The 17,261-nt window shown below is 43.5% G+C and overlaps 1 protein-coding gene across 1 annotated transcript in view; it reads left to right on the top strand.

The window, feature by feature from the left end:
• LOC132570425 (gamma-aminobutyric acid receptor subunit rho-2) overlaps nucleotides 1-17,261 on the top strand; it is a 64,516-nt gene that overhangs the window by 32,570 nt on the left and 14,685 nt on the right. Inside the window, exons 3-5 of the mRNA XM_060237021.1 lie at nucleotides 3,957-4,024; nucleotides 11,704-11,927; nucleotides 13,712-13,794. Coding sequence (XP_060093004.1) covers nucleotides 3,957-4,024; nucleotides 11,704-11,927; nucleotides 13,712-13,794 — 375 coding nt within the window. The remainder of the gene's footprint in view (nucleotides 1-3,956; nucleotides 4,025-11,703; nucleotides 11,928-13,711; nucleotides 13,795-17,261) is intronic.

Here is a 17,261-nt window from a genome sequence, read left to right as displayed (position 1 = left end):
ATAAACAGGAACAAATATTACAAATATTAATCATTTTCTATTATTGCTACAATGGCAATGTATATGAAAAGTTTGTTGGTTTCTAGCCATGTTATTCACTAGATGCTTCTTCACTAGTGACTTACATAAAGAATACCTTAGCATGTTGTGGCATAGATATCAAGCACTGCATAGCACTAACCTATGATGCAATGAGTGGAAAACTAAATGGGGTGCAGGCATTGCTCCTGAAAGAGGTGCCACAAGCCATCTATCTTCATTGCTTCAACCAAAGGCTGAACTTAGTTACTGTTGATGTGTGTAAGAATACTGATGTTGAAAACTTCTAATCTTTCAACAAATGTATGTATTTGCATCCTGTTCTTACGTGCATCCACATTTTATCAAATTGCAAAGACAAACAAAGAACAGAATTAGATCAAGATGAATAGCCATGCTAGTCTGTCTGTAAGCAGTCAGAAATATACTTTGTCCCTTCTGTGCCTCCCCAGAATTTTTTTTTCTGGTGCTGCCACTGCTCACCAAGTGACACTAAACAGAAAACCTCTTTGTAAGGAAGCATGTGAAAGACTGTACACATGGAAATGGGAGCAAAATGTGCAACTCAGAATGACAATCACGCAACCCCCCTTAAATGGGTGGGAGATGTGTTGGCCCTGGCTGTTGTTTGGTTCAGCAAGGCCTGTGCTAGAGACATTTCCAAAGGACTGTATTTCAGAGTCCTTTCAGGACTGTTAATTTTGCTTCCCTTTGTTGTATTTTCTATACTTTTAAATATTATTTTGCTTTCTCCTCAATGGTGTTGATTTAGAGAAGAAAGTGGTTAACCATCTGGAGCAAGCAACCCAACCCTCCCAAGCCAGTATAGTTTGAGGCAGAGACAGGATTAAATATCTAGCAGCTTTCTAATGACTATAAGGATTAGCGAGATCAAAAATCTCCTGGTGACTCATCACGAGATGCTTAATTCAGCAGTATGGTCTGCTGCCAGGGCAACCTCCAAAAACACCCAAACAGAGTCTGAGGTGGGTTCTTCTGTATATGTGTTTAGGTTTCGATAGTATAAAAGTGAGTGCTATGTGTTCACCCAACTTTTTATTCTTACTGTTATAAAAGTTAGCCATGTGATTAATTGGTTTATTTATTTATATGCCTTTACATCCAAGGTGGTTTACACTTCACAATATTTCCTCAGAATATAACATAACATAAAAGGGGAGATAGGAAGAGAAAGTAAAAACAAGCAAATTCAGGTGTAAACTTTTGGATAATTATAAAACTGTTCCGTAATGATCAGGTAAAATTCAGGGACAGAGAGGGAAGCTCCATGGCAGTTGGCCCCAAGCAGGCTGGTGGGAAGGCCTTGTTGTGCCTTCTCCCTCTGCATTTTAGAGGGCCACCTTTGAGTTGTAAAATGACTATTCACTGTCATTCCAATGACATATATGCATGCTGTATATGCCCTTTGCAACCATTATCTTAAGAGAGTTCTCTTCATTTATATGATTGTCATGTAGTCCACAGAACCAGTATTGTTTTAAAAAGTGAATATGTAGTAATTGATTAATCCATTCAAAAGTTGTATGGAACATAATGAACATTATACTCCATACAATCCCAGGAATCTTTGGGCCTTCCTGAGATTGTCCGCTGCAAGCATAAAGTGACACTCTAGTTTTTGGACAGAATTCTACGATTTGAGCCCGAATTTACCCAGCATCAGTGACGCAATTATGTCACTTCTGGGTGACATCATTATGCCACATTTTGGGGTATTTGCAGGTGTGGAGGAGCCTGTGAAAGCAGGGAAACCCCAATCTGGACCGGGGTGGGGGGGCTGACAACCCTGTACACTACCACAAATTTTGTTAGTTTTTAAGGTGCTGCTGAACTCTTACTCTTTTCTATTGCTACAGACAGTCTAACATGCACATTAATCTAAGCTTACTGCTTAGCATGTCCAGCTACCCAAGTAATCTTAGTGCACTTAGGGTTGCCAGCCTCTAGGTGTTGGCTGGAAATCTCCTGAGATTACAACTGATCTCCAGGTGACGGAGATCAGTTCACCTAGAGAAAATGGCTGTTTTTGAAGGTGGACTCTATGGCATTACACCAATTGAAGTCCCTCCCCAAACCCTGCCCTCCTTAGGCTCCACTCCCAGAATCTCCAGGTATTTCCCAACCTGAAGCTGGCAACCTTAGGTGTACTTGTATTTTGCTAAGGAATGAAGAGGCATCAAGATCAGCTGTGATTTCAACTGTTTCCAGCATGTCTGGCTTGATGTTCTGACTGAGTCATACTCTATGGCAGGGGTGGCCAATGGTAGCTCTCCAGATGTTTTTTGCCTACAACTCCCATCAGCCCCAGCCATTGGCCATGCTGGCTGGGGCTGATGGGAGTTGTAGGCAAAAAACATCTGGAGAGCTACCACTGGCCACCCCTGTTCTAGAGGGTTCCAATGAGCAAGTGCTGTGATTGGAGTCTAAAGACCACTTGACACCAGAGGGCCAGAGACTATAATTAAGCCATAGATAAGAAGGAAGCCATGCTAGCTTTATGATTTCATGGGACAGTGGCTTTAACTATGATAAGCTTCATTGCAATGGATTACTATGTGGAAGACACTTAAGCCTCTAGCCTATACTTTAATATTCTGAATGCTGTGGCATCTAATGCAAGGTACCAAAGTGTTAGAAAAGTTAGTCTTTAGTGTCAATTTGCTTTATGTTTGACATAAAAATCTGTAGGGAGTTATGCCAGTCATAAACCAATTTAACATCAAATTGACCAGTAGAGGGAGTAAAGCACATATGAAACAGGAAAAACACACACAAAGCAACAGTGAGGAAAATGACACCGATTTCGCACTCACCCTGCACTGCTCTGACGTTCCTCTTTTCAGTGTGGCAATCTTCCGATTTCCCACTATCTGCCCCGGGGCTTCAGCTTGCATTTCCGTTTTTGTGCGGCAAAGAGAAACTGGTTTTTACTGGTTTCTCTTTGCCTTGAAAAAATGGTAACGCAAGCTGAAGTCCCGGGGCAGATAGTGGGAAATTGGAAGGACGCCACACTGAAAAGAGGAACGTCGGAGCGGTGTAGAGTGAGAGCGAAATCGGTCTGAGAATATGGAAAAGTTGTGTGATGCCACAGGAGTTTCCAGGATGCACTTTGTTTGCCTGAGGATAACTTCATCCTTTTCCATTTAGATCTTCAAACACCTCTGAACTATTCGCAAATTGCTTCCCAGACCTTCTGCACTTCACTCTATGGTTTGTGCCATTTGGCATTGACCCTTGCAATATATTCATCTGCTGAAATCCAAAAAACCACTTTCCTGGAAGTAATGTCATATAATAAAATGAAACTTACTTCTGAGTAGAAGAAGAAGATATTGGATTTATATCCTGCCCTCCACTCCGAAGAGTCTCAGAGCAGCTCACAATCTCCTTTACCTTCCTCCCCCACAACAAACACCCTGTGAGGTGGGTGGGGCTGGAGAGGGCTCTCACAGCAGCTGCCCTTTCAAGGACAACCTCTGCCAGAGCTATGGCTGACCCAAGGCCATGCTAGTAGATGCAAGTGGAGGAGTGGGGAATCAAACCCGGTTCTCCCAGATAAGAGTCCGCACACTTAACGACTACACCAAACCAGCTCTCCTGCTTGGACTTGTTTCCAAAACTGCTGGTGCTTTCTTGGATAGAGAGGCTCGAGTAAAATTATTGACTACATTCCTCCCCCCTCCACATCATCCTTTGAGCATGGATTCTCATTTTAGGAGACAACATTTACTATACAATAAAGTACTCTGTCTTAAAATATTATGCTGTGGTTTAATACCAACAATGTACAATCCATACATCATGCTCAAATCGAAGTACCAACGTAAGTTGAAATATTCGCATCCTTTCCTGCAGTTGTCTGAAGATTTATAAAGGACATTTTCACTCTCCCACAGGCCCTGCTATTCCTGTTGGGGTTGATGTACAGGTTGAAAGCTTGGACAGTATTTCTGAGGTCGATATGGTAGGTAACTTTTTTTTTTTTTTTAAAGTCTATTTCCAGCTAGCAAAATCTTGAATTTTGATTCTGGGTTAGGGCAGGGTATTATACTCTTAACATGTAAGTACCTCACAAAATCAATGTATGATAGACTGTTACTTGGGTCTGGTTGTTACTGAGATGGTAAATTGTGGTCTGGGCTACCCCATTCCAAATTGCAGGTGGAGGCTGATATAATGGAATGTTCCTGTATTAATTTTTTTCTTTTTGCATATAGAAAACTATAATGCCAGGGAGAAAGTTAGAACTCTTCTCCCAAGGTTACCAACCTCCATGTAGTGCCTGGAGTTCTCCTCAAATTATGACTTGATTTCCAAACTATAGAGATTAGTTCCCTCCTGAAACTCATCTGGAAGTGTCCATGGGCCAGTTGGAGGTGTCTGGGAGCCAGCTGCAGGAAGATGAGTGGGTTATTATACCCCACTTTTTACTACGCAAAGGAGTCTCAGAATGGGTTACAATTGCCTTCCCAATTCTCTCCCCGCAGTACGCATCCTTTTTTTTTTTTCAATTTTAAAACAAATTTTATTTAATGCTTACAGTTACAACCATGACATGTCCGTACAGTTCACATAGACAAGATCAATCTAATGTTGAAAACAAAGTACAAGTTCTAAAAAGTCAGTTGTGCAGAATATACAAAATAACTCAAAATAAAAAATAAATCAGTTTTCTGTAAAATGAATTCTGAGGTACAATATCATGTTTCATTAAATATGATATTAAAGGAAACCAAACAGAAACAACACATCCTTCATACTGCTCTAAATTCAGTTTGAATGAGTTGCAAGCTACCTTATTGATTACAAACAGTTCCCATAATTTCTGAAACCAGTATTCTAATGATGGCAGAGAGGAGTTTATCCAGTTAGCCGCTATTGTAAGTCTAGCAGCTGCAATAAGAATGTTGATTAAATCAGAAGAGCATTTCCTAAGCGAGAGGTCTTTCCAATTGTGCAATAAAAAAATGTCTGGTTCTAAAGGCAAGAGGTACCCTGTAATTAGTCTTATCTGGATTTAAATTTGATGCCAAAATGTATAAATATACCTACAATTCCACCAAATATACATGATTGGTGGAATTGTAGGTATATTTATACATACTTATATACATAAGTAGCTAGTTCTCCACATTTTTTATACAAGTAGGTGCAATAGTAGGGACAAATTTGTGAAGTCTAACGGGAGGCCAGTACCACCTCATAAGTGATTTGATGCAATAGACATCCTGTCAGGTAGGTGGGGCTGAGAGAACTCTGAGAGAACTATGACTGACCCAAGATCACCCAGAGCTGACATCATGTGGAGGAGTGGGGAATCAAACTTGGCTCTCCAGATTATAGTCCACCATTCTTAACTACTACACTACACTGGCTCCGCTAACCCGGAGACGAAAGCATCTTTCGGCAGCACCCTGAACGACCAAGCAGCCTTATCTAGGGACAGCACTGCTTGCTCCACACGGAGAGGGGCCTAGAAAAGGTGGCCTAAACAAAGCTCGTCTCCCCCACCCCAGTTGGCTAGCCGCGGTCAACGGGCATCCTTACTTGCGGTCGAAAAATAACAACAAAGAAAAGGCATGCACCTGCCTCACAAAGTGTGCAAAGACTAAAGCTTGCGTGTTGGAACATCAGAACCATGCTTGACACAGTAGGCAGTGGTCGCCCTGAACGACGCTCTGCTCTAGTTGCCCACGAACTTCTCAGGTTGAATATCGACATAGCAGCTCTCAGTGAGGTCCGTTTCCCTGAGGAAGGTAGTCTTCAAGAACACGGTGCTGGCTATACCCTCTACTGGTCGGGTAAGTCAAAGGCTGAGAGCCGCCTTTCTGGCGTTGGCTTCATGGTCAGGAACTCCATTGCCTCCAAACTCGAAAACCTGCCAACAGGTCACTCAGATCGCATCATGTCCATGCGCCTCCCACTTCAAAACAAGCAGCATGCAACACTCTTCAGTGTGTATGCCCCAACCCTTCAAGCAGATCCTGCAGAAAAGAACAAGTTCTATGCTGATCTACGCAACCTCGTACGGAAGACCCCTACAGAGGACAAGGTGATCATCCTTGGCGACTTCAATGCCAGAGTAGGTAAAGACTCGGAAGCCTGGAAAGGAGTACTTGGCAAACACGGCATTGGCAACTGCAATGACAACGGGCGCCTCCTGCTAGAATTCTGCATGGAGCACCAGCTCACCATCACCAACACTATCTTCCAGCAGAAGAACAGTCTGAAGACAACCTGGATGCACCCACGGTCCAAGCATTGGCACCTTATCGACTACATTCTGGTGCGCCAGAGAGACCTTCGAGATGTCTTACACACCCGAGTAATGCCCAGCGCAGAATGTCATACGGATCATCGTCTTGTACGCTGCAATCTCCGTCTTCACTTTAAACCCACACCCAGGAGAGGAGGTATCCCTCGGAGGAAGTTTCAGGTTGGCAGCCTCCAGTCAGCCGAAGTTAAAGCTGCCTTCCAGGCAAAACTCCAGTCAAGAATTGAGGACCTCAGTTGCCCCACAGACCCTTCTCCAGAAGCACTCTGGGAACACCTAAAAACTACCGTCCTGCAGATCTCTGAAGAAGTCCTCGGGTTCTCCACAAGGAAGAACAAGGACTGGTTTGATGAGAACAATCAAGAGATCCAAGAATTACTGGCAAAAAAGAGATCTGCCTACCAAGCACATCTTGCTCAGCCCTCCTGTCCTGGGAAAAAAGCAACCTTTCGCGCTGCATGTAGCAACCTCCAGCGCAAGCTTCGAGACATTCAGAACGAGTGGTGGACCAAGCTTGCAGAGAGAACCCAGCTGTGTGCAGACACTGGTGATTTAAGAGGGTTCTACGAAGCCCTGAAGGCAGTATATGGTCCATCTTATCAGGCTCAGAGTCCCTTGCATAGTGCAGACGGCCAAGTGCTCCTCACAGACAAGGCATCCATACTGAACCGGTGGTCGGAGTATTTTCAGGTTCTCTTCAGTGCCAACCGCGTAGTTCAAGATTCAGCAATCCACCTCACCCCACTTCAACCGGTGAAAACAGAGTTGGATGAGATCCCCACCCTAGAAGAGACTGTTAAAGCCATCAAGCAACTGAAAAGTGGCAAGGCAGCAGGAGTTGATGGAATTCCACCAGAGATCTGGAAGCATGGGGGCACAGTACTACATAGCTCACTTCACAAAGTACTTGTCACCTGCTGGGAACAAGGCAAATTACCACAGGACTTTCGCGATGCAATCATCATCACCCTATACAAGAACAAAGGGGAAAAGTCAGACTGCTCCAACTACCGGGGGATAACCCTGCTCTCCATCGCAGGCAAAATCCTTGCCAGAATACTCCTGAACAGACTGGTGCCCACCATTGCAGAAGAACTCCTCCCAGAGAGCCAGTGCGGCTTCAGAGCTAACAGGAGCACCACCGACATGGTATTTGTTCTCAGGCAGCTCCAAGAGAAATGCAGGGAACAGAACAAGGGTCTGTATGTGACTTTTGTCGACCTTACCAAAGCTTTCGATACCGTTAGCAGGAAAGGCCTGTGGCAAATCTTGGAACGTTTAGGATGTCCCCCAAGGTTCCTCAGCATGATCATCCAGCTACACGAAGACCAGCGAGGCCAAGTCAGACACTGCAACGACCTCTCGGAGCCCTTCCCAATAGGCACAGGTGTAAAGCAAGGCTGCGTTCTTGCGCCAACTCTCTTTACGATCTTCTTTAGCATGATGCTTCAAAGAGCCGCAGTAGATCTAGATGAGGACGATGGTGTCTACATCCGCTATCGCACCGATGGCAGCCTGTTCAACCTGAGGCGACTAAAGGCACACTCCAAGACAATGGAAAAACTCATCCGAGAGCTACTGTTTGCTGATGATGCTGCACTCGTCTCCCACTCGGTATCAGCTCTGCAGCATATGACGTCCTGCTTTGCAGAGGCTGCCAAGCTATTCGGCCTAGAAGTTAGTCTGAAGAAGACAGAAGTTCTCCACCAGCCTGCACCCCAGGAAGATTATCACCCTCCCTGCATCACTGTGGGTGAATCAGTTCTGAAGACAGTCCAGCAGTTCAGCTACCTGGGGTGCATCATCTCCTCAGATGCCAAGATCGACAAGGAGATTGACAACAGGCTGGCAAAGGCAAACCGTGCATTTGGCCGATTGCACAAAAGAGTGTGGAGCAACAAGCATCTGAAAAAAGGCACAAAGATCAATGTTTACAAAGCGGTTGTGATGACAACCCTCATCTATGGCTCCGAATCGTGGGTTTTATACCGTCATCACCTGCGACTCCTTGAGCGCTTTCATCAGCGCTGCCTTCGCACCATCCTCAACATCCACTGGAGTGACTTTGTGACCAACACTGAAGTCCTCAAGCGGGCAGAGGTTACCAGCATCGAGGCACTGCTGTTGAAGACGCAGCTGCGCTGGGCAGGGCATATTTCTAGGATGGAAAACCACCGCCTTCCCAAGATTGCCCTGTATGGCGAACTCTCCACCGGCCATCGAAATAGAGGGGCACCAAAGAAGAGGTACAAGGACTCCTTGAAGAAATCCCTTAGCACCTGTCACATCAACCATCACCAGTGGTCTGACCTAGCCTCAGATCGCAAAGCATGGAGGCACACCATCCACCAGGCTGTCTCTTCCTTTGAGAACGCACGCATAGCTGGTCTTGAGGACAAAAGGAGATTGAGGAAGAATCGCACTGCTACAGCACCAACCCCAAATCAGACTTTTCCCTGCAGCCACTGTGGCCGGACCTGCCTGTCCCGCATTGGTCTTGTCAGCCACCAGCGAGCCTGCAGCAAACGTGGACTATTGCACCCTTCTTAAATCTTCGTTCGCGAAGCCAAGCCGAGAGAGACACTGGCTCTCTGTAGGAGAGCCCTGCAGGAACCCAAAACAGCCAGTGTAGGATTGGCAATCCCCATTTGGGTACAGGGGATTGCCTGGTTTGAAGGCTCTCCCTCTGCTTTAGAGTCATCAGAAAGCGGTGTGTGTGTGTGTGTGTTAAATGTCCACTGGGAGCTCCATTATACCCTATGGAGTCTGGTCACCATAGGGCTTCTGACAGTCTACAAGGCCTAGCCTCTGGATTGAAGAAAGAAGAAAAGCTAGAGATGTCCTTCCTCCAAGGAACACTTCAATAGGTGGATCCAGGAAAGTCCAAGGGGCTTGACCACTCCCTTGACTGCAAAAAGGAGAGGCATAAGCAGGCATGAGAAAGCAGGTGCTGCATGGAAGCAAGCCCACATCCCCTAGGAGGTTCTCCTAAGGCCCTCTCAGGAAGAAAAGAACCCTGGAGGTTCCTATGGCTCCGCCCATTGGAGGGCAGCAGAGGAATTGGAGCCCCAATTCTCCAGGAATTTTCCAAGTCAGATTTGACAACCCTGTCCCTGGCATCTTGTTTTTATGTACACCCAGGTTAAAAAAAATATTTGATAAAAACATATTTAACAATAGACATTTTATATTAGAGTTGATATAGTATCTGCTCAGAGCTCATTCGGGAAAGGGCGGGCTATAAATCGAAAATGATAGATAGATAGATAGACAGACAGACAGATAGATAGTTGCTGGATTCCTAGAGCTACCCATAGAGTTTCTGGAGTGACTCGTAGAGCTACCCTATGTCAGTTGTTTTTTACCAAAAGTAACGTGATGCTACAGCACATGCTGCAGTTTTGTTTTTGTTTTTTTAAATTTCTTCTGCTGCCACTCAGAGCAGTAGCAGGCAATGGAAATGGGGTGGAAAACTTCCTGCCCTGAGGACTAATCTAGGCTAGGCTTGTTCCTGAGGACTGTTTGTCAAAATATATGTGGAAGGCTGAAGAAACTACCACCATAAAAATTAAGTTTTGTAGAAAGGGGATTTGTGCATAGGATTGTCAGATCTGATTTAGGAAATATTTGGGGATTTGGGGGGTGGAGCCAGGAGCAAAGTTGTGACAAGCACGATTGAACTCTGAAGGAAGTTCTGGCCGTCACATTTAAAGAGACTGCACTCCTTTTAAATGCCTCCCTTCCATTGGAAATAATTATTTTATTTTTTATTTATTTTATTGGATTTATATCCCATCCTTTCTGCCGAAGCAGGCTCAGGGCGGCTCACATCAATAAAACATTTACAATACTGAACTTTAACCGCTAAAACATTGAACAATATAAACAATTAAAACATATTAAAACAGTTTGCTGCTAGTGTTAAATTTCAGTATCGTCAGCCCTCTTGAGTATCCTCAAGAGTAATGGAGGATGGGGGCACTTTCTCATAGAATTGAACCCCCTGGTCCAATCTGTTTGAAACAAGGTGTTTTTTTAAAGAGAGTCAAAATTTGCTGAAAATTTGGTGCCTCTACCTCAAAAAAACAATCTCCCCAGACACCCATGACTCGATTCTCCATTATACTCTTTGGGGACCAGTCTCCATAGGGAATAATGGAATGCCCAGCAGACATTTCCTCCCTCCCCCACACTTTCTGATAACCTTGAAGTCAAGGGAGGGCCTCCGAACCAGGGGATCCCCTGCCCTCAAGTGGGGATTGGTAACCCTATCTGTACATGTTATAAAGGGGATGCATTGACGTTGGGCCTGCCTGCAAATTTGCACACATAACCATCTAGTTAATTATAGTTGTGACAATACTATAATGCTACATTCATACAGGTATGACTCCCAAAGAGTGTAGCCATATGTCTTTCAGGCATATAGTTCTGAATATTTGCTTTTTAAAAAAAATCACTGCAAAGTGATCAATCAGCCTTCTAAAGGAAGGGGGGGGAGTCCTCATGGTGATGGTGCTAAATCAAGTTGTTTCACACAGCTTCCTTTGCTTTGAGTAGAGAAAGCATCAGTGAAAAGCCTGTTATATGTCACCCTTTCTTGTCTGGTGTTGGATCATTATTGCAAAAATGGATTGTAAGTGACAAAATCTAAGGAAGATACTCAGAGATCTGTGTACATTCAAACACCAGAGGTAGCTATGGATTTGTTCAAGTGTAGGCAATCTTGAGTACAGTTTCATAATGGCTGCTTGGATCAGTGAGGAAATGTGTAGCAGGCAATTGGCAATGTTTACTGTTGCCCACTACTGTCTTTCAGTGGTTATTAAAAGTATGTTTAGCTAAAGTTTCAACTTCTGGGTAAAATTACAATTTTACTGTAAGCGCCTTTGGCAGTTTTTAAATTGAAAAGTAGCATTAAAATGTTTAGATAACAGATAATTAAATGGCAATGCCCCATTGTTGCAAGGTATTATAATAAAGACTTGGATAGCACAGGCTAGACCAATCTCATCAGTAGTTGGATAGGAGACTGCTAAAATAGTCCAAGGTGCAAAATAGTCCAGTAGTGCAGAGGCAGGCAATGGCAAACCACCTTTGAATGAGTCTTTCCTTGAAACCCTGTGGAGTTGCCATAAGACAGCTGTGACTTCGTGTAAAAATCAGTTAAAGAGAAGAAAATCATAGTAAAAGAGAAGACATGAGCATGTAGATATTGTAAGAAAAGACTTAGCTGAGGAGATTTTACCTCAGGGAAGTGGTAATATAGCTATCTTTTCCCTTTCCTTCCTTCTCTTTGTGTAGGCCCTTTCTACTAATATTTATGGATGTGGGGGATATAATCATCATAACACATCTTCTCTCTCCAGGATTTTACAATGACATTGTATCTGAGGCATTACTGGAAGGATGAGCGTCTTGCCTTTCCCAGTCATACTAATAAGAGCATGACTTTTGATGGAAGGCTCGTGAAGAAGATCTGGGTACCTGATGTCTTCTTTGTTCACTCTAAAAGATCCTTCATTCATGACACAACTACTGACAATATCATGTTGCGGGTGTTCCCAGATGGCCATGTGCTCTATAGTATGAGGTAAAGCCACAATCAATTCATTAGCAGTTGCACAGCATTCTTCCGCCAGCTCTGCTCCAGTTTCCATGGAGGTGTTTTCTGTAAAGAGATTTTTCCCACAAAGAAATTGTTTTTGTTACATCTCTGTTTCAAGCTGTTCAAAGTTGTCCTTCAATGGTATCTTCTATTTCCATTGGAGGTGTACTGGGCAATATAAAATCAGTGGTTCTCCCATGTAGCTTATCCATTGCTGTGGTGTTTGCCATATAAACTGTGATGGAACAAGAACTTTGCAATTATTATGGCTATCCCTTGTGACATTATTAATGATATATGTGAGGCAAAGAACCCTAATTTCACCCAAGGGTTAAGAGTGTGGTAATTGGCTAATTGCAGAAACTTGCAGTCAGTTCCATAACTAGATGGGAGGGGGGAGTCAGGAACAAATGGAATAATCTTCTAGAGCAGGGGTGGCCAACAGTAACTCTCCAGATGCTTTTTGCCTACAACTCCCATCAGCCCCAGCCAGCATGGCCAATGACTGGGGCTGATGGGAGTTGTAGGCAAAAAAACATCTGGAGAGCTACCACTGGCCACCCCTGTTCTAGAGGGTTCCAATGAGCAAGTGCTGTGATTGGATTCTAAAGACCACTTGACACCAGAGGGCAAGAGACTATGAGCGTTTTCGCACTGACCTTACTCGGGAGTGACGTCCCTCTTCACCGCTCAGCGTCTGTGTGGATTTCGCTCTAATTGCTCCGCAGAACCCAGAAGAGCTGCAAAGTCCCGCGGCTTTTGCGTCGCAAATGTAAACTGGCCAAAGAACAGTTTACATTTGCGACGCAAAAGCCGCGGGACTTTGCGGCTCTTCCGGGTTCTGCGGAGCAATTAGTGCGAAATCCGTGCGGACGCTGCGCGGTGAAGAGGGACGTCGCTCCTGCGTAAGGTCAGTGCAAAAACGCCCTATAATTAAGCCATAGATAAGAAGGAAGCCATGCTAACTTTATGATTCTATGGGACAGTTGCTTTAACTATGATAAGTTTCATTTCAATGGATTGCTATGTGGAAGACACTTAAGCCTCTAGCCTAGATTTTGATATTCTGAATGCTGTGCCATCTAATGCAAGGTACCAAAGTGTTAGAAAAGTTAGTCTTTATTATTATTTTTTGCTAATGAATTTTAGAGACTGTGTGATACTCCTTTAAATAAATCATTCAATAAACCTATATATCTTTTTCAAAGGTTTGGTTTCTTGTGTGCACTCAGCCTCAGGGACCCACAGATCTGAGCACTGTTTGCTTGCCCTAGAGGTGGTGACACAGAGGGACCCTGGCTTGGGTTCTCTTATCATTAATAGAGATGTATTCTTTCCTCTATTTCCACATCATTTCAAATGTTCTCTTCATCAATTCAAGATGTCTGAACTTTAGAATTTCTTATCACAGCAACACATAAGCCATAAAACTCTTTTAAAAGTGCTCAGCTTCTGTCTTTATGTATGGGCAGATAATTTCCATTACATTGTATCTGAGGAATATATGTGTACACTAAAGGTTATACCTTGAATAAAACTTTGTTAGTCTTAAAGGTGCCACTGCACTCAAACTTTGTTCTATAAGTATTGTCCCTTTCATCCCAACCTCATCAATCAATTGAGGAAGAGCAATTTTTAAAATCTGTGATTAATGTTTTTGTGTAATAGTTATCAGTTCAGTCATTTCAAACTCATAGTCTATTGGTGTGTATATGTACCTGTGCCTGCCCATGTATACCAAAACTGACTATGTCCTTTGGAATTTCTAGGATCACAGTGACAGCAATGTGCAACATGGACTTTAGCCGTTTTCCACTAGATTCCCAGACCTGTTCTCTGGAGCTGGAAAGCTGTATGTAGAATTCACATTTCCCCCTGCAATTCTTTCCTGCACAACTGTTCAATTACTAGTTAATTTGGTTAACTAGCACATGTTTACAGGAGAGATAGTGGGAAATGCAGCTCAATGATACCCATGAATCTCTCATAATGTGCAATTTGGGCTTTACGTGAACAATACCCAAATAAACAATACCCACAGCTTTCTGCTGGGTTCTGACATTTTTGTCTACACACGTCAACACTCCCCTCCCATTTCCAGCCTGTATGAACATCTCACACTGCAAGAGCGACATGTTAAACCAGAAGATAATTATTACTCAATGCAACCAAGAACACACAGCTCTTCTTGACTGCCATTTGCACAGTGAAAGTCTTTATCACTGAATATGGGACAAAGGAGAATAAAAGGTCAAACATTCTATTTCCCCTGTGTCCTCAGATCAGGGCATCCCCATGCCGATGAGGAGGAAGAGGACAAAGGTCATACACCAACAACATATACCCTGCGGAAATTATGGCTCAGCCACTGGCTCTGAAAGAGCCTCTTTGCTTTGTCATCCATAAATCCTCTGAGCAGACCTGCTAATCCATGGTCCAGCTGACATGCAGAATCTTGGTAGTGATAAAATCGTCTGCATCTGCTTGCTGGCTCTGCTTGTACACGTACTTGGCTACAGCAACCTTTAATCCACCGCCACCCACAAAGTATGCAAGATTATTATTTTATGTCATGAAGTCCTAAGTAAAAAAATTAGGACATAAAAGCAGCACTCCAAACAAGGCAACTGTATTAATATACTTTACTTCTTATAGTTTTTACAACCAAAGTCATAAGCAGCAGACTCTCATCCCATATAAGAACCTAAAGTTAGTTATTATGTAACTTAACAACAAACTGCCAAAATGTTTGCCACACAGAGAGTAGTTTGTTTATCTTTATCACTGAGTAGCCAGGATGATTTTGCTTCTGGAGAGAAAGAATTCTAATTAAACCATGGGGAGATTAGAGTCAAAGAAGGTGTGGTCTACAGAATCAATTATGTTGTTGCCACAGTTGTAGAGTCCATCTGAGTATGGGATTCTGCTGAATCTTCTTAGTATCACTGCTGAAAGTAGGGCATTTAAGTGTGCAGTCATTGTCACACTCTTAATTCATTGTTCATAAGTATACTAGTTCAAAAGATGGATTGCTGGCTGTTGCATTTATGGACCAAAACAGCCTTTGATTCTGTGCCCAGGCAAAGATTCTGAAATAAACTGAAGATAGACATACTTAGGATATATGAAGACAAAGGAAAAGCAAGCTCTTAATATATTATGAATGTGCTTGGCAATTTTTGGAGAAACTGTATCCCTTGCTACATATTTTATGCCCTGGGCTTTATGTAGTTTAATGCTATTTGTTTTTATGGGCTGGGGTTTGATATTATGTTTTTATCTTGTTTTATTTTGTGAGCTGCCATGAGCAAGTCTCTGCAGCATATAAATGATTTAAAGAAATAGTCTTTATTGCAATTTTAGTGCCCTTGTCCTCTTTGCGATTTTCTTAGAAACTCATCACACATATTCCATTATTTCCAGTGAAGGGAAGACATTTAAAAGAAGCGCAGTCCCTTTAAATGTGATGTTTAAAAGGGATGTTTGAACTCCCTTTGGAGTTCAATCATGCTTGTCACAACCTTGCTTCTGGCTTCACCCCCAAAGTCCCCAGATATTTCCTGAGTCGGACCTGGCAACCCAATATTGCAACTAGGTTTTATCAATGGGAACTCCATTTAAAAGCCCTACTGAGGGAAGGGGGAGTTTGGATCAGGAATATAGAAAAAGGAGGAATATAGAAAAAGGAGGGGTTTGTGCCCTCTCTCCTGTACCAATTTTCCATGATGATGTGGGACCAGAGGACTTTATTTGCTCCATTAGGGAGCTGCACTTTATACATGGAGACCTGCAATTGGGCAAATAACTAGCTCTCCATCTCTGTTTTGGCTTGGGAAGACAGCACAGGCAGAAGCAGGAATCCCCCCCCCCCCCCCACCGTGCTGTTTCCCTTGCCAAAATCCAAACTGGGCCCCTGCAGCTCTTTTAAAGGGAGTTCATACTGGGAACTCACAGCTGCAGTATGGCTGCAAAACCCCATGACGGACTGCATTGTAATGTGTAGTTTGGCCCTGAGTGATGGTTGCTGGTGTACACTATATAGGAAGATCCTATTTAATTTATTTTCTGCTATTGGTACAAATAAATGCCACAGTTCAACAATTTTGGATATAGCTATGATACAAACGTATTATAAATATAACTCAGTGTAACTGTTATGGCTTCTTTGGAGGAAACCCCCCACTTCATTCTGAGTTTTAAAAGTGTGGGCTTTCCCCCCTTTCTGGAAGTAGCAGGGGGCCAATTCAATGGCCTGCTAGCTTATATATGTACATATGCTAATGGCTCTGGTAAGAATGCCAACTAGGCCTTTTTTTGTGGCAGGAACTCCTTTGCATATTAGGCCACACACCCCTGATGTAGCCCATCCTCCAAAAGCTTACAGTAGGCCCTGTAAGAAGAGCCCTGTAAGCTCTTGGAGGATGGGCTCCGCTCTGAGCCCCTATGGGGAATGGGCGGAATATAAATAAACAAATAATGATAATAATAATAAGGGGGTGGAGGGAGTGATGTAAAGTGGGTAGAGACAAGGGATTAAGAAACTTCAGTGCAAGGGGAAGTTGGCCTCTTTTTCCTTGGGATGCTTGGTTGAGGAGGACACTGCTCTGTTCTGCAAGCAGGCAGGCATCTTTTCGTAACCATGCAGTCAGTCTCCCAGGTAATGGGACATAGATAGAAACCTTGTAACTCTTTAAGATTATTAAATCAGTTAGAGTATGTCTAGAACATGGAAAAGGATTGCATTTATGACCAATTTCCTTCGGAAATCCCTTTGCAGATCTAGTGCTGTGCTTAAGGATGCTTGTAAATATTTTTTTTTCAATAAATAGGTTTTTACTCTGGAGATTGATTCTCAGTCCCTGAACCACCTAGATTCCCCACTGTCTTGGAAACACTAGTGCAAGAGGGGCCCCTGGGTTGGGAAAAAAGAAGTTTGTGTGCACATGGCTATTTCTCTAGGAGAGCCCCAAAGTGGTAAATGGTCCCCGTGGTAACCAGACTCTGGGTAATGGAGGACATAGACAGGGCCTCAGATTGGGTAGGGGTGCAAGGAGCCCTGACCCTCCTAGCAAGAAACCCCTCCCCCCAAAAAAAGTGCAGATGGTGGCAGTGAGTTACCCTATTGGAAGGAAGAAGTAACCCCCTCGAGGAGTTGGTAGCACCAAGGAGGGGTAGGCACAGAAGGGTCTGCAAGTCAAAGCAGGCCTGTTCCGTCACAGCTTCCCTCAAAGAATCCTGGGAATTATAGTTTGTTGAAGGTGGTGAGAAGATGTGCCCTAATTTAGACACTCATGATTCCAAAGATTTCTTGCCCTGGGG

This window comes from Heteronotia binoei, chromosome 1 (assembly GCF_032191835.1).
Source record: "Heteronotia binoei isolate CCM8104 ecotype False Entrance Well chromosome 1, APGP_CSIRO_Hbin_v1, whole genome shotgun sequence".
In the NCBI taxonomy this organism is placed as follows: domain Eukaryota; kingdom Metazoa; phylum Chordata; class Lepidosauria; order Squamata; family Gekkonidae; genus Heteronotia; species Heteronotia binoei.
Note: the sequence above shows the minus strand (reverse complement) of the source record. Positions and strands in the feature narration are given on the sequence as shown.